We start from the raw sequence: 27234 nt of genomic DNA, 5'->3' as shown, positions 1-27234 counted from the left end.
GCAAGACTAATGCAGTTACTCCAACCCTTTAACAAAGAAACTCCTCTTCCAGCAACGCAGCTGAACAAAATTATTTTTTAAAAAGTGAAATATGCGCACAAAGATATTCCTATATGTAATGATATGAGAATAAACTAGCAATTGTTTAATAATAAAAAACTTGAAACCACCTCAAAACTGGCTTAGTAAATTATGTGGTATCAAGATGCATTATTCTGTTGCCACTACAACAAATCTGGAAGCCAGGTAGAAACAAAGGAAGATTTCTATGATCTAACAGTAAAAGAAGCAAAAATGCTACATACACCGTAACTAGTAGTAAGTACAAAATGTGAACACATTGACAAGAACTGGAAGAAACTATGCAGAAATCAGAAAAGAACAGCACGTGTGATTAAAAGCGATCTTTTCATATAAAAAATATTTTCAGCTTTTCAGCCATAAAAACATCTTAAAAGAATTTAATGCAAAGTGAAACAAACCCGATAATCAGAATTCAAAAAGCAAAAGTAATTTGTCCTTGTTCCTACTCTATTTCTAAATGTACCACTCACCTGCCTTTTAGGTTTTACAAGTCAACATTATCTAGGTTCCAATCCTGAAGCCCTGCATTCACACGCAGCAGTATAGCCCGGCGGAGAGTTTATTTACAGAGGGCAGGACTGAACTTTGCATGTGAGCACACTCAGAAAATGATAAGGATCGTTGTGTCCTATTAGTAATTTACAGAATTGTGATTTGCTCCACCCAGTACACCTATAATTGAATTCCTCAGCCATAAAATCATTGGGACCAAACAAGTTCAGATATCTTTTATCTGAGTCCTTTTTTCTCCCTTACCATCAGTTAACATATTTCTTATGGGGCTTTTCTTCTTTTTATAGATTCATTTGTCTTAGTTATAAATTAACCCCACAAGCAACTCTCGCCACGACCCAGCTCTACCGTGTCCTATGTACCAGGCTTCTTTTTACACGCACAATTGATGACAGAGGAGCCATTTAAACCGCCGGTTGGTAAATGATGCCCAGGGAATCATCTCTAGGTTAATAATAAAATAAAAAATTCCTCAGGATAAAGGCTCTCGAGCAGAGATTCTCCTCACAACTGGGCACCCTGGCAAAGAAGTGGAATGCTAACTGGTGGAAACTTCCACTATTTCTTTTTTGCTTGTCAGAAAAATTGTGGTAAAATACATACAACATAAAAAAATTTACCATGCTAACCATTTTTAAATGCACAGCTCAGTGGCACAGAGTACATTCACCCATTGTTCAACCATCACCACCATCCACCATCTCCAAAACTTTTTCATCTTCCCAAACTAAAACCCTGTCCCCGTGAAACACTAGCTCCCTATTCGTCCCTCCTCCCAGCCCCTGGCAGCCCCTATGGTGCCTGCTGTCTCTAGGAATTTGAGTGCTCTAGGTACAAACTTCTGTTTTTTTCTTGTTTCACCTGAATTGTGTAAAATACGGAGTTAACAGCAAAAAATAAAAAAAAAAAATTCAGAGAGGAATTCCTAATACTTAGCATTTCATTGTTATGCCCAAATGCTTGGATTCAGACCAAACACTCATGTTCAGATGCCAAAGTATATACCCGCCCCTTACTTTGTCTTCCAAAAGGATGGTCTTCCGATTTGAAATGGCTTTAGGCTATGGACTCTGAGAAACAAACTGAGGGCTTCAAAGGGGAAGGGGGTGGGGGACTGGGATAGGCTGATGGGTAGTAAGGAGGGCACGTATTGCATGGTGCACTGGGTGTTATACGCAACTAATGAATCATGGAACTTTACATCAGAAACCAGGGATGTACTGTATGGTGACTAACATAATAAAAAATTATTATTATTAAAAAAATAATTCCTTTAAGAAAAATAAATAAATAAATAAATAAAAATGTATGAAAAAAAAAATGAAGTGGCTTTAGGTTTTTCTAAAGTTACACTGATTTTCTAAGCAAACTTAATGCTGTTGTCGATTGTCCTTAAGAATCAAAGTTCCCTTAGTACTACTTGTATTCACCGAACTCCCAGACATTTTACCTAAAAACAGTACGATCTTCCATCATCTTTACCACTCAACTATAACACTCCTAATTCTCAGTTCAGATGGTGCTTTGGGTAATGAAGATCGGTGGGCCAAGAGATTACTAACGAGATCCAAACACTCTCACAGTTTGGGTTTGAAAATTCAAATCGGACCCTGATCATCACCAACTAAAAACTGCTAAGAGATGGTTCCCGAGGAGGCAGCGCCTCGTGGGGTTTTCCCACTCACAGGTGTTCTAGGGGCTGGAAGTAACTGGCTGAACTATTAAGTGCAGATCACACTTGTGGACGTAGGGACTGCAGTGTGGCTAGGATTAAGAGACACAGCTCAAGGGGTATCCTTGATGAAAAGAGTGCCCCTGCTTCTCTCTGTTCTAAGAGGTGCAAACAAACAGAAACTCGCCCTATCAATCATGAAAATCTAATGAGAATGATTATTTAGGGACTCCAGTGGGACTTTAAAAGAACTTTTTATTTCGAAATAATTTGACGCTTACAGAAAAGTTGCAAAGACAGAAAGCTCCCATGTACCCTTCATGGAGCTTCTCTTGCTGTTGACATATTACAACCACAGTACAGTGATCAAAACTAATAAATTAACATTGGCACAATACTATAAAGTACTTTCTTTGGACTTCATCAGTTTTTCCACTGATGTCCTTTTTCAGTTCCGGGATCCAATCCAGGATCCCACATTGCACTTAGTTGCCATGTCTTCTTATTTTTCTCCAAATCTGGAGTAGTTCCTCAGTCTTTTTTTTTTTTAACAGCTTTATTGAGGTATAATTGATATACAAAAACTGCACATATTTAACTTCACATTTATTTATTGATTCAGTAGTCGTTTTTCTGTATCAGTGTGGAATAACGTATATATATATTTTATTTTGAGAGCTATGATCCAATACTGTAGTTATTTATTTTATCGTTCAAAGTATTTCAGCTTTGGCCATTGGGAGCTGGAAAAATGTGAGCAATAAATTACATAACTGTAGTATCAGACATTAACTCCCCAAATAAAATATATATATATGAGTATCGGATATTAAAACTAATTTCTCCTTTGTGAGCAAGGATCAAGGCAAGATATTTTTATTCATTTTTAAAATTTTAAAAATTTTTTATTATGTTAATCACCATACCATACATCATTAGTTTTTGATGTAGTGTTCCATGATTCATTGTTTGCGTATAACACCCAGTGCTCTATGCAATACGTGCCCTCCTTAATACCCATCACCAGCCTATCCCAATCCCCCACCCAAGATATTTTTATTTTTATCTCAATTTAATTGTATGTATCACAGGAACCTAAAATAATGTACTTGAGACTTAATTCTAAGGATCTAAGTTATTTTTCAACTTCTAGGTCACTCTCCTATCTTTGTTTTGTCTTAGACAAATACATTAGTGTGTTCTTCAACTGGTAAATTATACAACAGAAAGTATTCTGATAGCCAAAATAAAAGCTCTCTAAGAAATTTTATGATAAAATACTATGAAGAATTTGCATGTTCTTTTTAAAAGATACTTCCAAATACCAATTCAGTAAAATAAATTCTGTATTTACCTACCGTGAAAGGGCAACTCGTGTTTGAGAAAATGTCCTTCCTGTATGCTGTGGCTTAGAGTTGGCTTCTTTCAAATCTGAACAATAAAACAAACACACAAATCATTTGATATACACATGCTCAAAATTTTTAGACAATCTAGGCTGCCAAAATGTATAGGCACAAATAAATTTATTTTCTGTTAGATTTCATTCTGAATGTTTGTTTTCCCTTATTTTTATAGTCTCTAGAAGTAACCAACAGACTACCAACTGTAAATCACGCAGGGCTGGAGAATCTTCTTAAAGAGACATGTATTAGATTTACTTCACCTACTTTCCTACTCTGTCACTGATCATGAGTTAAGGTCCTTTATCTCATCCATCTTTTATGTCAAATTAATAATGACACCTATATTACGGGACAGACGAGAAAAACTAGATCTTGAAAGGATTAATAATCCCAAAAGATGCGTATTTGCTAAAAGTTGTACATAGCAAATATGCTATTTAATAAAATACAGAACCTCATTCTAGATGGCACATGGCTATTAAGCCTACAGTAAAAGTATAGTCATGTATCACAATCATTTAGGGACAGTGGATGTAGAACATTCCATGTGGAGATTTTTAAAAGGAAGACCCAGAGAGCAAAGTATTCAAGTAAATGTGCCAAAGGTCTCAGGATTCATATCCTTGGCTCTTACGAAGGGCTCAGGGATCCTAGAATAGCTGTACATTCCATAAAGACAAAACAGCATCTAGTGCCAAAACCCTTATCATCAGGGCCTTAATAGCCCGAACTTCCAGACCCAATGATCTGCACAGTCTAACCTATACAAAATTCCCATTTTTTTTTTCTTTTCAAATTGTACACCTTTGCAAACTTGGAACTGGCAAAAACTATTCTATTACCGGATACATAACATCAAAGTTTGGATTATGAGTATAAAATGTTTTCCCATTTTGTTATTTCTAACATGAAAGAAAATAAAGTATAGCTAATGAATTTTGTTTCTCTAGCATTCTTTAGTACTTCTCTTCAGGAATCAAAAACTTCTTAACGTAGACTCAACATTAATAATAAAGTAATTATTTGTTTTCAGAATGGGACATATTCTTCTATAGAAAAAGCTGATTAGTCAGCGTTTTAGAACTGTATGTTTTGTTTTCTGATTACTAACTTGTATCAGAGCAATTTACATAAATGCTCTCTGATTCGTTAGTCAAAAATGAAAGGAGTATCCACACCAGAACTATTCATTGTATACAACATGTATAACCCATGAGAAACAACTTTATCTATAATGGATTATCACTTTGACTTTTTTTTTTTTTTTACATTTAATTAAACTAAAAAGGGCTTAAGTATATGGGGGGGAAAAGGAAAGAATATTAATAAAGAAAAATTGGAACAAAATCTCTACCTGAAAAATTAAAGAATGCTGACTCCAGATTAAGAGTAAATCATACTAGCTTTCCTTGACGCTGGTCCCAATTTCCCTTTGAAATACATATGTGTTAAGAAGTAGACAAGAAGAAAGTAAAGATAAACTGCCATGTATTCCTAGCTCGTGGCCCCAACAGTTGGATCAAACAGAAAACTGGGCTGGCTCCCCAGCTTTCAGAGACAGACAGGATTCCATAACCTTTCCCCAAACCCTTTCTATAACTAAGATCAGTAATAGCCTCTCTGTGTCCATTCAGAATTGCACTGTATCCCACACACAAGGTGTAGTTTCCAAACATTAAGTACAGTAGAGAACAAACAAGATCCATTCTGGGGGTAATGTACACCAAGGATTATAGTTCTTCCACATTCTCCATCTGGTCAGTTAGATACAGACTGGTTTATATTCATTAGATTATAAATCCTACTCATCCTGATATGCCAGAGAACTAGGGTGTGACAACAGCAGACAAACCCCTGACATTTCAACAGGACCCACATTAGACAGGGGCTGTTCATACCTATTCCTCTAAATTTTTAGGTTCTGCTAAAAGTCGTCTCTCAGATGTAAGTAGATAATAATGCAGGCCAAGGGGCAATTTACTCAAACTAATTTGTCTGAAATGGTATAAATGGCAAAAGTTGACTTAAGAAATAGAAAAATAATTAACAATGAAAGCCACTGAAAACTTACCAAAGAATTACTTTCCTAAAAAGCTCCGGGCCTAGATAATTTTCTAGATTATTTTTTTCTAACTTTCAAGGAAGAGATAATTTTCTTGTTACAAAATTGTCTATGAATAGAAAAAAACACAGCAACCAAATTAATTTTTCAAAAGTAGCATGATATTGTTATTAAAACCTAACAAAAAACAAAGAAAAAAAAATACCAGTCCGAATTAGTAATATTGATTTAAAGTTATAAATAAAATGCTAACGAACAAATTCGATCATATACTAAAAGAACAAACCACCCTAATCAGGTTGGATTTACCTCAAAGATTTACCCTCAGAATATCTGTTAAATAATGCGTCGTAGCACTAGGTCCAGTTGTAAAAGAAACCAGATGACTATCTCAAGCAATGCAAAAAAATACTCAACAAAACGCAATAGCCATTCTTGACATTGTTCCTTTAGAAAAGTAAGAAACTTTAATATCAGGAATATTTATCTCACTCAAACTTACAACCAACATCATCTTATTTGTTAAATACCACAGCAGCATTTCCCAAAATGTATTCTGTAGATAACTAGTTCCTTAAGGCTTTCCAACAGAAAGGTTTCCACCATAAAGCAAATTTGCACATGTTATTCCTTTTTTGGAGATAAAGAAGGTACACAAGCATTGTATATGCTCCATGGGCCCTATACTTAAAACAAAAATCAACAGTAACGATCTGCCTCAACTCAATAGTTCTCAAACTTACTTGAACGTGTCTCTTCACTTCCTATTATTTCACTCCTCAACCCCTTTTACAGTGGTTTTTGCCCACCTTTCTACTGACACTAAGGCAAAATTTAGATGTTGTTTCCTTCTTGCTAACTCCTTTAGACGTCTCTCAGTTTTCACTCTGTTTATCCAAAGCTGTGCTCGTAAAATGCTTAACAAGTTGTTCTCCTTACAGGGAAAAATGCCCTGATTTGCAGCGTTTGCCAATTTCTGTGGTGTAAATACCCCCGCCGGGACTGGGTTGAGGCTACGGATGTGAAGTCACTGAGCTCAGAGGTGGGCGGAGCGGGAGCACTGGCAAAGGGCACAGGCACTTCTACCCTTCGGATACAATCAACATGAACACAACAACTCGTAAAATAATTAGGAAGTGAGGCCGGTGGTGTGTTTATTACCTTTGTGTGTGTGTGTTTTTTTAACATAACTTGTTTAATTGCAAATATACACCGTTGTATCTTAAATAATGGCTGTGGATAATAATGGGCTCCCAGAAACCCTGAAAATTTAACAGCTGACTTTCACGAGCCAGCCTGAGCCGGCTCCGGCACACTGGTGTTCTGCAGTATTTGGTATTTTGTCCATCCCTTCCTACTCAAACAGTCTCCTTCTTTAGTTGCCTGGAGACCAGTTTCTCCTTGTTCTTATCCTGTCACATGACTACCCTTTCAGTGCCTCTTCTCGGTACCTCTTCTTTCCGAGCTCCCCTATCTTCACGCGTCCTGAAAGTTCCTTCCTGGTGCAGCCTTAGCCATAAGCACATCTGCTTGCTTATAGCTCCCAACTCTTTATCTGTAACCACAACTATTCTCTGAAGAATTCTAATTCTGTATTTCCAACTTTTTTTTTGGACACCCCCGAGGTTCTTCGCGAACCTCAAGCTCAACACCACCCAAGCTAACTACCCATCTTTTCCCTCTAAAGAACGGAAGAAACACAACTCAACACAAAATCGGGTCACTCCTCATTCCCAGCAAGATTAAAGGAATTGTATTCTCTACTTAGGTCTCCAAATTACGTTATAGAGGATTCAGTTCATCATCACAAGCAGCCCTTCTCATATCCCTTTTCGCTACTTCCCTTCAATTTTTTTTTCACATACCACACTCTCCAAAATGTCTCCTTCATCAAAACCCCTCCCACTAAACATTTACTCCATTCCCAGCCCAGTAAGTTTATAATCTCTCCCTCTTCCTCCCCTTCCCAGCACTTTATCATGTCCTCCAGCTTTTCACATCCAGTCCCTTTCTACTCATTCTCAAGCACTTCCTCACAAAAACTAGGAAATAACCTTGCAAGATCAACTTTTCTAGGGGTAAGGGAAGAGGGAGCTGTATTATCAAAAGAAGATTCCCTTTGGTGGACTGGGGGAAAGTGAAAGTATATGCACACACTCAAATGACTAATTTTTATCCTGTCAAACCAAATCTCTCATTATCCTCCCCCTAAATAGCTGACGGATTCCATTAGAGACCAGAATCAAGAAGGGCCAATTATAGCCTTCCCTAGATTTTTACAATATTCATACAAAATTTGCTGTTGAGTTTACCTCTCTATCCTGGGATGAAAAAAAAAGGTTTTATTTTGATTAAGAGGAATCTAAGAGGGAGAGAAAAATGGAACCGAACAATCTCTTAACAGTGGTGGTTTTAAGTGATGATGGAATTACTGGATATAAGTTAAAAATTTGGTGATACGATTTAGCTTGTCACAAGAAACAAGAATAAGTACTTCAAGTTTCTTAGCACTTACAAGACACATAAACTGATGCAGTGAACTAAAAGTTTAGATCTCACCCGTGGTTATACCTGAATATGGTTATATGTGTGTAGATCTAATTGTTAAGTGTGGAATGGTGGTAGTGGTGATGGTAGAGTATAGACATCTTCTCTGGCAAATTAAATACTGCAAAATTAGGCTTTTGTTAAAGAGTGTAAGACAGGGTGGCTTGTGTTCAAACTGCTTGTGTTCAAATCCTTGTTTTATCACCTGGCAGGTCATTTTTACCTCTCTGTGCTTATTTCTTCATCTGCAAAAGAGAGATAATAGTGTGTACTTTCTATGGTTGTTGGAAGAATAAAATGAGATAGTGTAGGTGATACTTAAAATAGAGCCTGATATAGAATAAGTACTCAACAAATATTAAATATTACTATCAAAAGCTAGATTACTTTTTTTTGGTGCTTGAGATAATTAAAGAACAGTCCTTTAGAAGGATAGTTAAATGACATTTTGGCAGAAGATTTAAGCTGTGAGTAAAGGGTAGACTGAATGGAAAGAAAGCGTTCTCTAAACATGAAATCATATGGTTATATTTACGCATCAATTATAAACTAAGTTATCCTAGTGACAATATTACTCCAAAAAGTCATGATAGCTATTTAGGATTAGGAAGCAGAATGAGACTATAGATTTGAAATAAAAAACGACAATCATTCATTGAGCATCTGATACTGGTTAGCAGTGTTCTGGGCACTGAGGATAAAGAAAGAACAAAACAGACAAATGTTCCAGCTCTTGTGTAATGGCATATATGAAGACGTAATTAAAAACAACAACAACAACAACTAGATCCTGAAGGATCATGCGATATATCTGATATATCTATCACTTGGAAAAAAGAGATAAAACTAAGGTTGTTGAGACGACTAGGAGTTCCTTCAACAAGCTACTATGCTTTACTAGATTTACAAATCAAGGTCCATTGACCCCCTTCTCCCAATGTGAAGATTAGTGATTCAAAAATCTTTTATAAAACCAAAGTCCATGTATAAGTGACAACCAATTTTATTTCATCTCAGAAAGAGCAACATAAACATTTTGTTCATGCTAAATTCAGAAAACATCTCTACTTCATTTTTTTGACTAGTAGATAAAAATATATTTAATTTCCATATTAGAGACCTAACCAAAGAGAGACATGTTAGGAATTGGGAAACACAGAGAAAAAGGAAGGCAGCCATCGACATAGAAAAAAAAAGAAGGAAAAAAAAGAGAACATAGTAAACAAGAAAAATCGGGGGGTGGGGAAAGGGGCGATGGGAAAGAGGGAATTAGAGAGCTAGAGCAAGAACTAAGGGGACAGCCAGAAGACCTGGAAATTCAAATTAGTCGCAGGTAATAACTTTTTACGTTTAAGCTCAGTTATTCACTATGGATATAAGTATCAGAAATCGTCATCATTGGTATTTTATATACTGTACAGAAATCAAGAAACCACCAAAGTTTTTACATTGGTAGTTACATAAAATTCTACCTTCAGGAGACTATCTCTGCTTTTCTCTAAACTCACATTTTCCCTACTTTGGTGCCTATGCTCATATAATTTTTCCATTTGAAGTGCTTTACCACCATCACTCCACAGTCAATGAACAATACTCAATAAATATTTTTTGAGTACCTACAATTTATCAGACACTATTCTAGGCACAATTCAAATTTTTATACATATTTTAATGAAAACGGGCTATTTTAACAAAATATCCTACTTGACTTGAAGAAAAATGATTTTTTTTCTTCTGCAGCTAACCTTTTTCTTCATCTGATACCATAACCACTAAAAACATCCTTATGAAAATAATGTCCCTTACTTAAAAGCATTCTAGAATTTTCCCCGAAATCTAGTGAGGATATCATTCCTGTGGGAATCTAAGTCCTCCCCATCCTCCAAAGTGCAATTAATCTATGATAATTCCAGCTGCTAAATGCTGATAATAACAGTTGGAAGCTTGTAATAACTAAGCCAAAAACGCTGAATAATAAGTTATTTGAACTTTCACCCACATCAAAATGGAATCCTGAAGACATGACCAAAATGGGTAGTCAGGGCTGGTCTTGTTCGACCATAGCAGTACATCACAGGAGGGAGAACAAATGATTTTAAGATCAGCAGCATGACTGATTTAGATAACTTGCTTCTGCAGATACTGCATTACTTGTGAAAAACATCACTCAGAAGAGGAACTTACCACAGAAATTAAAGGTGGAATTAAATGATGGCTGGGAAGCCATCAGAACCGTACTTTTTAAAAAAAGAACTATGGAGTCAACTGTACAGATACACTTAAAATTGAACGTGCATTCAAATTATGGGAAATGTCATTACAACTCCTGATGAAAATGTCCGGAAAACTTAGTAGACACTGGTTTTCCAATATGGTCAATAGCAAAAGAAATAAGTCTATGAAGTTAATATTATAGACTAGGGAATCATTAGGGTATCACCCTATAAGATGTCTAGTTCATTTGTTCTATGAGATGAGACTCCTTGACTGATGGCCATTCAGATTCTGCATGAAGGTCTCACCAACAAAGTATTCCCTTCCGCACAAGGCAGCCTGCCCAGTGCTGGACAACAGTAGTAACTGGAATCTCGTCCTTATGCTGAGCTGAAGCATGCCTCCCTTTAATTTCTGGCAATCCCGTGACAAAGGGCTGTCTATGACGCAGAAGCTCCACAAGGGAAGGGACCCGTCTATCTTGCTCACTGCCACGGTCCCAGTAGCTAGCACAATGTGTGACACAGAGTAAACATGCCATAAAAATGAGTCCATGGCCGATGACTGCCCCACAGGACTCAGTCACAAAGTCCGGTCCATTTGTCCTTTAGGGCTGTGGTGCTCTAACTCAGAGGTGAAGGAACTTTTCTTTTCAATCCATTGTGGATACTTCTGTAGAATGCAAAATGAGGTGCTTGAATGTTAGGACAACATAAAAATTGTAATGCGTATCCTCCGATTTGCACTTACCTTGTACCAAGTCAGAAACGGAGGGTTTATGGGCAGATCAGTCTCATTCTCCCTACCTCTTTGTTCCTACAGGCCCTTCTCATTTTATGTCCAGATGCTGCGATAGCCTCCTGCTTTCCCTGCACACTACTGCCAAATTAATCTCCTGATTAAATCATCTCACTCTTTTTCTCAAGACCTGGAATCTCACCACTCCTTATAAGATAAAACCCACACTCCTTTGCCTGCATTCCAGACCCTTTCTCATCTGACCTAAAATCTCTATCTCCAGCCATATTTCTCCTACTCACATACACATGCTACATCCACTTCAAATGCATTGATCTCGGCAGAGTTTCCCTCAATCCATGCTTACGCACTATGCCAGGCTTTGTTTTCTTACGCTGGAAATTCCTTTCCCCTCCTTTTAGTCTGCCTCAAACCCTGAACTTTTTCTTTTGTTTTGTTTTATGGGGCAAAATTCACAGAACATGAAATTAACTATTTTAAAATGCACAACTCAGTGGTATTAAGCACATTCTTCAAGCTGTGCAACCAGCACCTCTATCTAGTTCCAAAACATTTTAATCACCTCAAAAGGAAATCCTGTACCCATTAAGCAGTCACTCCCCTTTCCCCCTTCCCCCAGGCCCTGGCAACCACTAATCTGCTTTCTTTCTCTATGGATTTGCCTATTCTGGGTATTTCATATTAAAGGAATCACACTTTAGTTCCCTTCTTTGTTTCTTTTTCTGTATATTTTTTAGTCCCTCCCCCTGCCCCCATAAGGTTACCCTGTAAATCTCCCAGCTTCTCAAGTCCAGTTTAACCCCTCCCTTCTCTACATGGCTTTTTCGGGGCATACCCTCCAATCCACTCTGATCCACCATTCCCTGAATTTTTGTAGCATTTGTTTTCTGTCTTACTTACTTTAGCTCTTAATCATATATTGCTCTGAACTGTTGGCTCCATGTTTGAATTTTACCCCATTTTGATTCATGTGAATTATAAACTCCTCCTTCTAGCAGCTTTGGTGTCTCCCTTTGTGCCTAGAACACACTTGAACATGCATGCAATCCACTGTGCCCAGCCATACACGAATGAACAACAAACTAGGGAAACTGAAGTCTGGATCGCCAGTGAGAGAAAGCTTCAAATCCATTTCAGTTCTTCATCCTTCTTTTTACCAGGCTCTACCCTCCCTGCCACTTTGCTTCTCTCTCGTATTGTGTCTATCAGGCCCTTCTTTGCCCTAGTAGGAGGTGAACAGGTGTGGCTGCAGAAGGATAATGGCAGGCTGCCCAGGGTGGAGAGGGTGCAAACTCCCTGTATTGATCTTTGGCTAAGAGACTCCTACCTTCGTTCTACACCCACAGATGAAGGCCTGCGGAGAAGAGGGGGTGTGCAGAGATGTCACAAGGCCATATAAGAAAAGGTTCCTCTATTTGCTTTTCTTTTATATGTAAATCAGTTTCTTTGGTATTTTGATTTGAAGTTGCTCGTAAACCGAACCTGCCTTGTGAAAGGAGATTAACTGTTAAATAATGATGATAATACTTGTGATTCATATATGAAATAGAGTGATTAAATTATTTTGTATATTATAAACAAATTAATAGGTCAAAACTTGATAGTGTTTTTATCTAAACGAAATGTTTGAAAAGGAACCTGTTTATTTTAAGCCTGAGTAATAAGTCTAAATGACATTCTCTATTGTACATTATTACGAGCTTTTCTCCAGTTGTAGTACTAAATAGAATCTGTTACAGTTGCCATTGGAAGCCTCCAAACAAGAATGTAAAACAGTGCTCTGGCCCTTAGGCCATTTAAAACCTGTTTTTCTGACCAGAACAACTAAAAGATCCAACATAGAACATTGAAGTCTATAATTAACATTTTTTCCCCCTTTCATATCCCATTTTGCCCGCTTTAAAATAGTAAAATGGAAATCTCTTCTGGCATTAATTTCAAATCATTATGTATCATTAAAAATGTTAAATAAAATAGAAGTTAACTTTTTAGAGAGTAACTTAGGAAATTCCTTTAATATGTAGAGAATAGTAGCACTGAGAATCCCATACCAGTGATCCTGAAAAAGCACAAAATTGTCCTCAGTATCAAATCAAGTTTAAAAATATTTATAAAATACTTCTAATGCACCCAGTCCCCCTGTGGTACAGGCTGTGAATTAGGGAAATCAAATCAAGTTTAGAAGTATTTATAAAGCACTGATAATACACCCAGTTTCTACACTACAGGCCATGGATTAGGGAAGGTATGCAGTACGTATGTACGTAAGAGGAATAAGAACTACAACATCCTTTCTACCCTCTATGAATTAACCATTTTGCTTGGTACACAGAATTTGCTCAGAAAAATTATAAGACATGACAGCAAAGAATCAGCAAATAAGATGTGTCTTATAGAATATGGAACACGTTAAATTACATTTCAGGGTAGATGTGCCTTCTAATTGTTTTACTTCATCTGAGATTAAAATTAGTTTGCGTTTTCTGAATTCGAAAGCTGATGGCCAGTATAAATATTTTACACACGTGTTGTACGACAAAGGAAATCAACCTGACATTTAAAAACTTCATGCACATAATAAAGACAAATTAATTATGTGTCTGTATTGGGCTTTGCTAGGATCCAAGATTGTTCCAGCAGACACAGTGAATTACATAGAATGAATCGTGTGCGTCGCCTAAAGACACAACCAGTGTCCAGTATGCTGTGTTCAACTGCTTATTTTCCCAGCTTTTATTGAGCTGTGGTCATTTGCCTCCCTAGTGTTAGATGCTGGTGTCCCGATCCAGCACGGTGTGCTCTCAAGACGGAAAATTACCAGTCTGACCCTCTGGCCATGTTTCCAGGTGGCAGATTTTTCTTCCTATGTAAGGATATCTAGTGTTGAAAAGCAAGTAGTCATTTATTAAATGTCTGTGAAGTTTGTGGAATTGAATAAACTATAGTGAAATCTGCAAAATTGGAGAATTCTGGTTACATCTGAAGTAAACCGCACTCTACTTTACCATGTGAGTCTACATATGTGTGGATATTGTACTTAACTTCACGTAAATTCCTTCAAAAGTATTTTCCTCATCATGATTCCCCCAAAGTCTCATGTTGTTCAGAACTTATTTTAAAGTGATCAATAAAATATTTTCTGTCAATGTAACATCAGAACTAAAATAGTAGACAATTTGTATGTGAATATAGAATTTGGAAATAGCTATAACAAGTAATTTGACCAAAGGATGCGCTTTTGAAATAATAGCTGGATCTCCTTTTACTCAAATATTATATTCTAAATATGTAAGAGTTCCTTATAGGCTTTTAAAGAAAAGTAGCTAACTATTTCTCAGGGGGGAAAAGAGTGTTTTGTTTTGTTTGTTTTATTTTAACCAGAGAGTCCCCGTGAACTTTGTTTTACATTTCTCTTAAGTATAAATATTTTTTTTATAAATAAGGTTACAAATTCACTTGCATAGGTCACCCCTTACATGTATTCACTGTGAGAACATTATAAAACAAATAATCTTTCTGCGAAGTGATAATGACCTAGTCATTTGGATTTTCAATAACAGTAATACCCTATTAACAAAGGATGCATTCTATACCCTTTAATAATAAATTTGTCACTGAGAGAGACATAAAGTAATGTAATATAACATTACACATAACACACAATACATACATATAACAATATAGTAATAAGGGATCCAGGAAAAATATTCAAGGATGCAGGTTTTCCCCTATTCACAACCAGCTCAAAGATAGCCTCCTGACTCCATGTTGGTCTAGCAAAGCTGCCTTGTCACACGGGAAGGGCCAAGACTGCGGCCTCCTCTTAGATATCACCTCTCCCACAACTGTTCTTGTTATATCTAGTGAACAATAATTGTAAACTCCAGGAGAGACGGAATTTGTCTGTTCATTGCTTTATCCTTCTTCTCTAAAATAGTCTTGGCACAAAGGAGGAGCTCAATAGATATTTGTTGAATAAATAAATCTTCATTAAAAAGGAGCTTCTTCTCAATTTGTCCTTGGAGGTATCATCACATGAAGTCTGTGTTACCTGCAAATTCTAAGGCTATAAACTGAATTTTATTGGCTGAGGTCTGCCTTGGGCTATTATAGGACTAAATAATCAGAAATGGGGGACACAGAAAGAAAGGGGAATATTCCATATTCTTGATAAAAAATTTCTAAAAGCTTTTAAAACTTTGTTTTCATTCAGATAATGGTTATTCTAAAGACATCAAGCTGATATAAACTTCTCAAAAGAAGTTCCAAAGAAAGTGACAAGAAAAATGTAACCTGTAATCTGGGTCAAAAGCAAAACCACTTAATTTTCCCTTTGGGATTTCTAGAACAATGCAACAGAAAAAAGGAAGAATTAATTAATCAAACGCTATTACTGCTGTGTGTGTGTGTGTGTGTGGTGTGCTCATATGTGTATACAAAAACGTATTGCTCTGTGTATGTATATTTACATATTATATTAAATATATGTCATATTTTAAAAATATGCCTTTTACAGCGTTCACGCAGAAGTCTGACTAGATTTTTGGAAACCCCAATTCCCTTGCTATTAATAACTATCCTATCATGGGATCATTTATTTTTGTAAAAAAACATAATAGACATACATATTTTTTAGAAAAAAAAATGTTTAAAGTGTGGCTTTACAGCAAAATAACTCCAGAAACTATTTTTTAAAAGTTCTGTGTGTCAGTGTATGCTAAAGATCAAATAGGGAGCACAGGCCCAAAGAAATAAACAAAATCAGGGGCGCCTGGGTGGCACAGCGGTTAAGCGTCTGCCTTCGGCTCAGGGCGTGATCCCGGCGTTCTGGGATCGAGCCCCACATCAGGCTCCTCCGCTATGAGCCTGCTTCTTCCTCTCCCACTCCCCCTGCTTGTGTTCCCTCTCTCGCTGGCTGTCTCTCTCTCTGTCGAATGAATAAATAAAATAAAAAAAAAAATCTTTAAAAAAAAAAAAGAAATAAACAAAATCAAATCTGATGCATGGCTGAGAAAATTAAGAGACTGTAGCAGAGATGGGATATTTTTCTCCTCCCAAATAGAAGCTAGTCAAGCAAAGAGTACAGAGAAGTCCAATGTGTGAAATAAAATTAAGTATGAAATAAAACCGGGTGTAACCAAAGGAAGTCATGTGGTGCCTTACGTTACCATCAATGGCTTTCAAGGAATTAAACAGGTAGACGATTCTCAATGTTTAATTGACTCTTTGCCTTGATACTTACTAATCAGAGTTATAGACATACTGAAAAACAGAACAGCTATAAACGTGCTTTTAGTAACAAATAATTTTATATTAGTGGCTGAACTTTGGAAATGAGAGAAAAATACAAACATCTTTAAAAAGTCCTCCATAACCTATTTAATATAACTGTCCTAAGTTTTATATATTCCTTCCCTTCCAGGCTTTTTGATATACATATATTTATATAAGGTTGCAATCAATTGTGCACAGACATTTTTATGCTACATTTCTGAGTTAATATTTTTCAGATTACCATTTCTTAATTGTCACTAATGATTGTATGACATTCCACCTAGTGATTATACCATAATTTATTTAACTATTCTCCTGCTATTGGACATTTAAGTTACTCCCAAATATTGGTTCCTATAGCATTGCTTTCATGAAAGTCTGTGGGTATTTTGTTCTCCCTATATCCTCCACGTCTTTGGGACATGTTCCAGAAGTAGGTGTATGGCATCCCAGTGTGTGATATACACCCAGCTGCTTCCTAAGCACCCTGAACTCAATCACGGTGACATCAGAAATATGTAAGAGTACAAGTTTCTTCAATTCCAGAACGAAAGAATTTTAGAATTAAAAAAAAAAAAAACTATCACCAACAATCACTAGGAAGGGTACATTTTTTACTTTTACTAAACTGGAATTTAGGTTTACACTTGTATCTTGTATGTCTGTTTTATGTGGATCTTCTAGGGGTGAATCATCCTCAGTGATCTTATACAATCCAGTCCTGAAGTTGTAGTCTTTGAACTTGGAGACTCAGGATTCCTAGCAGCCATTCTAAGGTAAGAAGAACCAGTGATGCTCAGGCTACCAAGTGAGCTGGCTAGCTTCTCTTGACACAAGCTTACTGACAACACAGAACTTCTTTAAGTAATACAATGCCAAGCCAATGGGGTTAATTTTACAGGATGATCCCAAGAGAGTCTATCAATGGGGAGAATATAGAAAAGAACTTAACTATAGGCAAGGGTAAGGCCTACTAAAAATAATCCAAACTAAGTACACTGATCAATGGGTCCAGGCCATCACATGAGATGCAGGAACAAGGGGGGTCCAAAACAGTATCCATCAGAATCCCCTGGAGAGCCTGTTAAAACACATCCCCGGAGTTTCTGACTCAGTAGGTCTGGGTGTGGCCTGAGAATTTGCATTTCTACCAAGTTCCCAGATAATGCTGATGCTGCTGGTCCAAGGACCACACTTGAGAACCACCGCCTTAGATGATTTCTTCAGTCTTTTTTTTTTTTTTAAGATTTTATTTATTTATTCACGAGAGACAGAGAGGCAGAGGGAGAAGCAGGCTCCCCATGGGGCACGGAGCCCGATGAGGCACTCGATTCCAGGACCCTGGGATCACGATCCAAGCCGAAGGCAGACGCTCAAACGACTGAGCCACCCAGGCGCCCTGATTTCTTCATCCTTCATCCTTTTTAAAACATTTATTGACTGCGTACTAAAAACTGTACTAGATGCTAGAGATAGGAAGATAAATAAAACCCAATTAGTACTTGCTTCAAGAAACTAATAATCTAAATTTTTGTAGACATTGTACTGCTCTAGTCCTAAATACCAATGAATTTGGACCTCGTTAAAAAAAAGTTTAAAAGCATATTATGTTGTCTTTAAATAAGCCAGGATGTTTCTAATTAGTTGCAAATACTTCAGGAAAACATGTAGTAATCCTACATTGGCAAATGCCTGGGTATTTTCTTCACTCTTCTGGATTTTGACATATGCAAATAATTTGTTAAAGTATCTTCTTAATTTACATATACACCATTCATATGTTTGTTCTCTTTCATAAACTCTATCCAGTACATAAAACAAGAGAAAAAAATTTAAGCACTTTTCCACATGCAATAAAAAACTTGTTTACACCAGTAATTATCAACTGACAGAAAAGAACAATGTTTAGTAAGGTAGGACTTTGAGATTCTCTGCTTTAGATTCCGAATTCTGCAATACGGTGGAAAAAGTGAAGGACAAGTAAGCAATGTGCTCAGCCACAGGCATGAGGGTGGCCCAAACCTGACTGTTAAACACTACCTACCAGCTAATTCAAAGAATTAATGAACTTGCTTTTGACATAGTTACTAAGCTTCTACTTCTAACAGAGATGTGTTGGCTTGCCATAACTTTTTTTTTTTTTTTAAGATTTTATTTATTTATTTGACAGAGAGAGAGACAGCCAGCGAGAGAGGGAACACAAGCAGGGGGAGTGGGAGAGGAAGAAGCAGGCTCATAGCGGAGGAGCGTGACGTGGGGCTCGATCCCAGAATGCCAGGATCACGCCCTGAGCCGAAGGCAGACGCTTAACGATTGAGCCACCCAGGCGCCCCATGCCATAACTATGTTTTAGCAAAAAAATAAAAGAAAAAATAAAGCATGTGTTAAGTTTTATGATCTGTGGATCTGTGAAAGCATTAAGTATTATTTATATTTCAGTGTATGTTTTCCTGATGTGATTGAAAGGTCCCCCTCATTTTTATCTATTAGGAAGCTACGTTAAAAGTCTGGAAGAACTAACTCATGGAGGTGCTAGATAATTTGTCTAGCATCACAGAGAAAATAAAAAGACATAATGAGAGGTAACATTCAGATATCTGATTGCCAACTACTAACTCATAACCTTAATTTTGATAACATATCCTAGGAAAGTGGATGTTGGGGAATAACAACTTGTTTTCTTGGAGGGCAAAAAAATGGTTCAAGAAAGATCTGTATTGATCTCTAAGAGAAAAATAAAGGCATGTATGGGAGACTATATCTTTTCCTACCACTGCTAGTCCCAATGGTTATTTTCCTATTTGGTTTCACACAGGCTGGTTTATGGGGAAACTGGAACATGAATCACTTTAATTTTATTTTTCCTTCTCCAGATCACCTCTTTTTAAACTCCCACATGTGTTGTCTGTTCCCTAAAGGCCTTGTTTTCAGGTAGCAAGGAAACTAGGAACTAACTTCTCAAATTTTTGCTGACAGTGATTTAAAGAACTAACTCTGCTAGGAATATTGGTATTTTGAAAGTGGACTTCAAACTTCCAAATGACAAATACAGTTTTAGAGGCAGAATGACAGCCAGTGGGGTGAGGTCAAAGTTATGGGGTTCTTTCCAGCGCTTCATCATTGTACTCGGGCAGTCTGACAGGTATGTTTCCCCACTGCCTTCCCTATGAAGGAAAATTTATTCCTTAAACATACAGGGTAAGAATATCCTTTTTCCATTCACTTTCCCAGATTCTCTCCTGAGGCAACTTCTAGAGCCAGAGAGAGTAACAGTGCTAAGTGGCAACTTTAGAATTTAAAGCTATTTTAAAATTCTATGATGTCATTGAGGAACAGGGTAAATTCTTAGAAACCAACCTTTTATTTGAGGTCTATGTACAGTAACTGCAATCTGCTGATTGTGGGAGTTGACCATACACAGATCTCTTAGACTCCTACTCAGGGTATTTCCCTATTTTTCTACCTCCCTCATATCTCTCTTCTCCTTATCTGTGGTAAACTGTGAAGGAATTCACACCCCGGGTTTATGCTAATATGAACTCTTTCCAGAAGGTCAGAAAATTTGTCTCAGTAAGTCTTATCCACATTGTTAACTCTCCTAGATGAGTCTACAAATTAAAGTGGTTTTCTTTTTTAAATAATGAATCAGTTATACTAGCAATGAATTTATTTTCTAAAAGCGATGAAGTGGAATAAAAAATGTTTCCTGGACAGATACTGAATCAAACTGAACTAAATCATTCATGATCTAGTTTAAATCCTGACCGTAAAGTTTTTAGTCTCAATTTTAATTGATTCTTGTTGCATGAACTGATGACTTCATTTCTTCCCTTTATATCTGAGAAATCACAGTAGGGAAAGGAGACTCACTACACCCTGTCGCAAAAAAGATTTTCAAGTTGAGAATGGCCTCGTCACTGGGATAGCTGAAGGTATAGCAATGACTCTGAGAAAGCAGAAACTCTGCTCCTTGCTCCCCACCCCAAAGGGGAAGCCACAGGGAAAGGGAACACTCACCTACAGGCACTGGCCTAAACCTTTCTTTGCCCTCTGTCTCCTCACCCCTTTAGTTATGTCCCTACATGGGCTCTGTAGCTCCATATTCCAGGAACAGAATGGGGTTCAGACCTGGAACCAAGTCCCTTACTTTCCTGCAGAGGAGACACTTCACAATAAAATACATTATTTAACAATTCATAAGTAGAATTTAAAGTGTATTATTTGGATGATGCATGATTAATTACATGCTTTTCCAATTACTCCCTACTAGTAAATTGGTGGGCTGTTAGGAGGCATCCTCACTTTCAAGCCACTAAAAGCCTATTTCTGGTTATAGCTTGTTAGGAAAAGACCCAATTTTTACAACAAACACAAGTCACTATTTAGTCTTTTAGTCTGAGATACTGAACTGTCTTTTGATCTGAAGGTTCACAGACCTCATTATAAAACAAACCTGCTCCTGGGTAACATACATTAAGCACTCACAGGGCACACCATAAACATAGGTAAAGAATAGAACTTCATAAAATAAAAGCACAAGCTACACCTAGACCACGTTAGACACGCAATGGTGACACAAGATCCACATTGTGTCTATACAGGACTCACAAAGATAATAACAGTAAAACAACAAAAAAATAGTCATCTGATTTTTTATCTAAAGTCACCAGGGAATAGGAAATACAATTTTAAATTGAATAGTGATGAAATATTTCCAGAAACATTTTATAAATTGATAACCACCCAGCAAGCATTATCTTTAGTTCATTCTTTGTTGTTGTGTTTTGCTGTTGTTGTTGTTCTGAAGTATGCTCTAGGCCCAGTGTGGAGCCCAACAGAGAGCTTGAACGAACTCACAATCGTAAGATAAAGACCTGAGCTGAGATCAAGAGTCAGATGCTCAACCGACTGAACCACCCGGGTGCCCCTCTTCAGTTCATTCTTAACAATGTTCTCAAAATTTGTCCTATGGTGAACCATCAGCATTTGTACAAGCGTTAGCTGTGACATGAATACCATGAAGGTTCTTTTAAAAATATCTGCTCAGTTAATTTCAGGGCAACGTATTATCATTTGAGATACACACGTTTACTGATAAAGTCTTAAAATCATACCAAAAAAAAAAAAAAAAAAAGCAGAGAACAATTGCAATACTTTCCCCATTTCACAGATGAGAAAATGGACAGTTAGAAAGGATAAGTGATCGATGGCCATTACCACCCTAACTGCGTGGGAGCTCATCTGATCTCCGAAGCTAAGCAGGGTCGGGTCTGCTTAGCAATGGGATGGGAGCAAGCACAAGTGACTCGCCCCATTGTAATAAGTGAAACTGTGAGAAATGTAAACATTCATATTCTGGATTAAATATTCACTATTGAAATGTTGATATGTATTGATTGTAGAAGAAAACTATTTCTTAATATATAAATTTAAAAAACCAAATAATATAAGTATATACTATTATTGGTGATAGTTTCTGTCTTAACATCTACAAAAGCTATCTCCAAAATATGGTCTATTGCATTTGAATCAATTTCCTTCTAACAACCAACGTAAATATTTTAGGTAAATAAATATTAAAACATGACATTTTTATTAAATAAGCTCTAAAACATATGCCATATAACCTCTCAAAATCTACCTCTGTATTGTGATAAAATACAAATAGTAAATAAGAAACTCCAGGAAGATTTCAAATAATCTTCAATTTAAAATTTTTATCTAGAATGTTACGAAACTAACTGAAGTATGATGTGTGGGGGCTGTCTACACTTGCAAGATGTGTATGATGTGTGGGGAATGTCTACGCTTGCAAGACGGTTATTCACAGATCTTACTGTACTTTGGTGGAGTCAAATTGTATTAGTTTCAAAGGAGCTTCGTAAGCACTTTAAACCACTGCCCTTTTTATTGCTTTTAGGCCTCAACTACCCTAACGGTGGGATCTGCTAGAAAAAATAAGAAAAGCAACTCAGAAATTCAGGTGGGGAGTACACGCTTACATTTATAGACTGGTGACTTAAATCAAGTTTTCTTGACTAGTGATTTTTTAAAAATCCTCTACAACTGGCATTTATTTAGTGGAAACCTATGAGACCAAAAACATCTTCCAGTATGTTTTGCTACACTTTAGGACATATATTCCTACGTTCGAGTGAAAGTGAATTCAGCAAGACACCCACAAATTAGAAGGATGACATTTTCTGTTATCCACTAGCAGACAGATGCATACATACATCCTATGAAAGAAGTAAAAGTATGGGCCGGGATTTATAAAACATTTGTAAAGTATTATTTTAACACTTTTTCTGTGCTTCATGAAAGTCTCTTGTTATTAACAACCATTTCATAATCTGAAAACTAAGTGAAATGTATTAATACTGGTGTATATTTTCACAGCAGCGGCTGTCACACAGCTTTCACACGCATAATTATCTTCATAGTTAAGATTAGTGGCAAACATCTTATTTTCAGAGAATTACAGGAGAGAGAAAATAAGTATTTGTTTATAGTCCTATAACTTACTAAAAGCAATTAGCTGTAATCAGTAATGCATTTCTAATTCATATTCCTAAAGTCAGACTTTGTCTCTTGTAAAAATTTTAAATGTCACAAGGATTTTTTAAATTAATAGTGATTTTTTAAAATTATGGCATACTGTTTAAATGTAAGTCTGAAATATACAAAGAAATGAATGTTAAGGAAATTTGTCCCTTTAAGGAAAACTGTATATATTAAAAATAACCAATCATAAGAATATTTTCAAAGTATTTTAAGTGTAATAAAGGATATGATGCTGGCGGACATTTGAGTTTTTCTTTTTCAAAATTACATTCTTTTAAATTTAAAAGAATGAAAAAACAATGCCCCAAAATCTTAGCCCGGAATTCTTCAAATCTTTATACTTCATCAATGTCATGCTGTTATAAGTAGTTTTTGTAAAGACTAGAAACAAACTTTTCAATATGAAAACGAATTTTTATTTAAAAATGAAATAACCACTTTTCCCCCCAGTGAATTATAAAAGATTGAGATGGTCACTAGTTGATTCTAAAATGTTTTAAGATCTACTTATCAGCAAGTGAAGTATCACATATCATATAATTTAAATAAAGGAGAAAAATTATGTGAAGTACCCAGTAAGGCAAAAATAGATGGTTTTGTATCAAACTTCATTTTTTGGCTAACGCAACATTAGCTTTAAATTTTGTATATTAAAGAATACAACGGCAGCGCATTAATTGCAGGATGAATCTGTGAATCTGACTGAAAATAGACAACACAAAAATTATGTTGACACTTGAACAGGTGCTCTTGAAACATCCCTCAGAACACTAACTGGTAACATGTGTGTCTTCCATAAAACATTCATAGGAGTGTGAAGTATTTCTTTAAGAGAGAAGCCCCAGGGAATGTCTCTGTCAGTCTCTACACCAGAAGGGTTTCCTAAATCATCTAACACCATCAGTTTGGTTCTGCTTTCAGTCAGTGATTGATACCTTAGCTATAGTCAGGAGACTGCCAGAGAACACCTGAGATTTGTGGACGAAGGTGTGCCTGGGTCCTTTTAAAGAGTAAGTTATTCACTCTTCTCTCAACATCTCTGTTTCAATTCTTTAGTGAATGATAAAAAACGGTTGACATTAAAACAATGTCCTTCAAAATAAGGCGCTTCTCAAGCAATAGGGTTCCTACAACTCAGTTCATCATCTTGCCTGGTTTTGTTTTCAGATGTTAATTTAAACAAAATTAATTTCACATTTCATCCCCCAACCTTGAAAAGGAAAAACAGAAGAACTTTAGCTTCTTCCTGACAGATCACTATTTCTTGACTTTATTTCTCCTAAAATTGACACTATTTTTGGAAAGAAAAAAGTGAATTATCCTTAGACCCAAGTGAATTCTTAGGGTAAAACAAGAGCACAGCCAAATAATAACGATATAATATGACCGTCATCACCATCTCGCAAATTTTGGATACATTAACACATTTCAACAAAATGCAATCAGAGTGAGGCGACTCACCTAAGCAACGGAAGCTAACAAGAAGAATTTAGAAATGCAGCCTTCTGAACACCAGCAGAGGTAAAGGCCCCTTCTTTACCTAACAACTGACCTTATATAAAAGCAGCGACTAGGTTACTCCCAGTTTCTGCCTCCTTACCTTAGGCTCCTCCCCAAATACCAAGGCAGGCAGGACCACACCACACACCCACTTTCCTCCCCTGCACTGAGGGACCGGTGCTTTCTGTTCGAGCTACCTGCCTCTCCCTACCTCAGTGAGAGCACACAGAGCGGGCGGTGAGGCGCGCGGCACGTGTAGGAACCCCAGCCCGGTAATGCCACCTCTCCACACACGGGGGTGGGGCGGGGGACGCACGCTTTCTCCATCCCCTACAACCCCGGGAATCCGGCCCACATCCCAGCCTCTCCGTTCGGCTCTCGGCCAGCTCAGCGCTCAAGGGCACCGGGGCTAGGTGACCTCGAAGGCGCCCCTCGCTTATCTGTCACCGCGACCCCCACAGTGACCGCCGCCAGGGCTCTGGAGACCGAGCAGGCGACTCCGCGGTGGCGGGACAGACAGGCACCGGAGCCCGTGTTTCGGTCCCAAAGTTCCCCTCGAGCGCCTCCCAGACGCCTGCGCACCTCCGCGGGGGACTCGGAGGTCCCCGGTTCTCTCGGACCCCGACCCAGGCGCTCCCTCGAGGGGACCTGTCCCGGGAGCGCCAGACGCATGACCGGCGTCTGCCGGTGCGCGGCCGCCGCTCCCTGTGGCGCGTCTCGCGTGCCGCCCGTGCCCTCCACCGCCCGGCTGGCTCGCTGTGCCGGGACTTCTCTGAGCGCCCGCGACCCTCACCCGGGACCTGTCCGCGCCGGTCCCCTCCGACCTCGACGCCGTAGCCCCGGCCCTCCTCGGGCCCCGACCCCTCGGCGCTTCCCCGCCCTTCAGGCCCCCAGCGCCGCCCCGCACCCCGACACTGACCTGAGGCGGCAGCGCCCGGCTCCGGTGTCCCGGCGGCCAACCCGAGCGCCCCAGGCGGTGACTCCGGCGCGGGCGCGGGCGCGGGCTACGGCTCCGAGTGCGGTCGGCCCCGCCTGCCCGAGGCCGAGCCGGGCCGGGGGCGGGCGCGGCGCGGCGCGGGGGCGGGCGCGGCGCGGGGGCGGGGAGCGCGCGGCGCGGGGCGCCCGCCGCCTGGCGCACAGTAGGGCCCCGGGCGGCGGGGGCTGCCTTGGCGTGCGCCCACTCGGCCCGGCCTAGCTTGTTCCTCCTTGCCGCCGCTGGGAGGCGGCCCAGAAATGGTCCCATTTTACAGAGCCGGCCCCCGAACGGAGCTCAGGAAGGTGCCCACAGTCACGTCTGGGAACAGTCCGAGGTGCGGGATTCCGGAGCCCGCCTTCCGTCTCCACGCCAGTGTGTCTCACCCTTCGCCCTGCGAGATTTCTTTTTTCCAAGTTATTTTTAATGACATTCTTTAAAAAGAAATTGAATCATGTTTAAGATCACCTGGTTTTTAGCTGAGGGCCCAATGGTGCTGCGCACTTCCAGCGCCCCCCTTTTGCATTTGTACTTCACACCGGTGCTCATTAGTCCCTTAAGGTGACAGAGTTTTAGTTTTAATCATTAAAAGCATTTCTTAAACTCATTAACAGAATTTCTTGAATTCTTCAGCGGTGTTTCCTCCACTGAGGGATCGAGACACATGGGGTGGGGGGCGGTGGGACGCGGGGCGTGGGAATCCCAAGCTCTCGCGTTGGAGAAGTTTGGGGCGCGCTGCCTCGTAAATGTACTGGGGCCGCTTTTCCTACCGCTCACTTGGTGACGACCCGTCCAGAGCGGTTCACAGATGCCCAGACAGCCTCTGTCTTCTGGACTTGAGGCCCTACCTTCTTTCCCTTCTTTCCATTTCATTTACCGAGCATCCCTTTCAAGGCCTGGTCCTCCTTGAGAAGGCAAAGATGAATAACGTTCCTGCCTTCACGATTGAGAAGCTCAAGAAGCTTCTCAATTGCTTGTCCAAAATGCTCTCTAGTCCTTTCACATATTAACTTGTTGGGAACGCTTAGTTCTTTTCCCTTGAGGGTGAAGGTTCTCATTTTTGAAGTACAATTTTGTGAGGATGAGTATCGCTTCTGAAAAGGTTCCGAGCTGAAGTCAATAGATTGATGTCCTTCTACTTGTCTCCCAAAACAAGGAGAGCTACGGCTCTGCAGGGACTCGAAGGAAGAACATTTGTTGACCTTTGAAAACGCCATTTCTTTGCCTGTCGTCAAGGTAAGTCAGGTTGTCAGGGCTCAACATTCTACACTTGGGCACAGAAGTGCTGCATGCATCCTTCTCGATCATTCCAGAGTTCCAATCTGGTTTCAAATGTATAATTCGGCATTTGTCAGTTTATTGACAGAGTTGTACCACCATCATCATTTCAAAAGTTAAAATGCCTACCCATTTGCAGTCATTCCCTGTAACCCTACCTAACCACTAATCCAGTTGTCTCTATAGATTAACCGATGTTGGATATATCATATAAATAAAATCATAACAATAAGGTCTTCTGTGACATGCTTCTTTGAACTTAGCATAATGTTTTGAGGCTCATCCCTGTGGTATGGTATCGGTATTTCTTTCTTTTTTATGGTCAAATAATATTCCATTGTATGGATATATCATATTTTGTTTATTCATCCACTGTTGATGAATATTG

The 27234-nt window shown here is 38.6% G+C and overlaps 2 protein-coding genes across 8 annotated transcripts in view; one reads left to right on the top strand and one right to left on the bottom strand.

Moving 5' to 3' along the window:
- PPARG (peroxisome proliferator activated receptor gamma) overlaps window positions 1-25630 on the bottom strand; it is a 152809-nt gene extending 127179 nt beyond the window's left edge. Inside the window, exons 1-2 of one of the 7 annotated variants that reach the window (XM_057311943.1) lie at window positions 25515-25628; window positions 3628-3700 (exon numbers count right to left, since the gene is read on the bottom strand). The gene's annotated coding sequence lies outside the window, so the exon portion shown is untranslated. Of the gene's footprint in view, window positions 1-3627; window positions 3701-5746; window positions 5770-24556; window positions 24981-25514 lie in introns of those variants that run through there. The other 6 variants (XM_057311945.1, XM_057311942.1, XM_026501388.4 and 3 more) reach the window with 6 other exon arrangements.
- Window positions 24584-25790, top strand: LOC130543647 (sterile alpha motif domain-containing protein 1-like). The gene is made up of 2 exons (XM_057312006.1): window positions 24584-24867; window positions 25057-25790. Exon 2 carries the CDS (start codon window positions 25266-25268, stop codon window positions 25788-25790), a length of 525 nt encoding a protein of 174 aa, XP_057167989.1. The 5' UTR covers window positions 24584-24867; window positions 25057-25265.
- Window positions 25791-27234: the final 1444 nt, after the last annotated feature.

Source organism: Ursus arctos, unplaced genomic scaffold, assembly GCF_023065955.2.
Source record: "Ursus arctos isolate Adak ecotype North America unplaced genomic scaffold, UrsArc2.0 scaffold_14, whole genome shotgun sequence".
Lineage (NCBI taxonomy): Eukaryota > Metazoa > Chordata > Mammalia > Carnivora > Ursidae > Ursus > Ursus arctos.
This window is presented reverse-complemented; position numbering and strand designations above follow the sequence as displayed.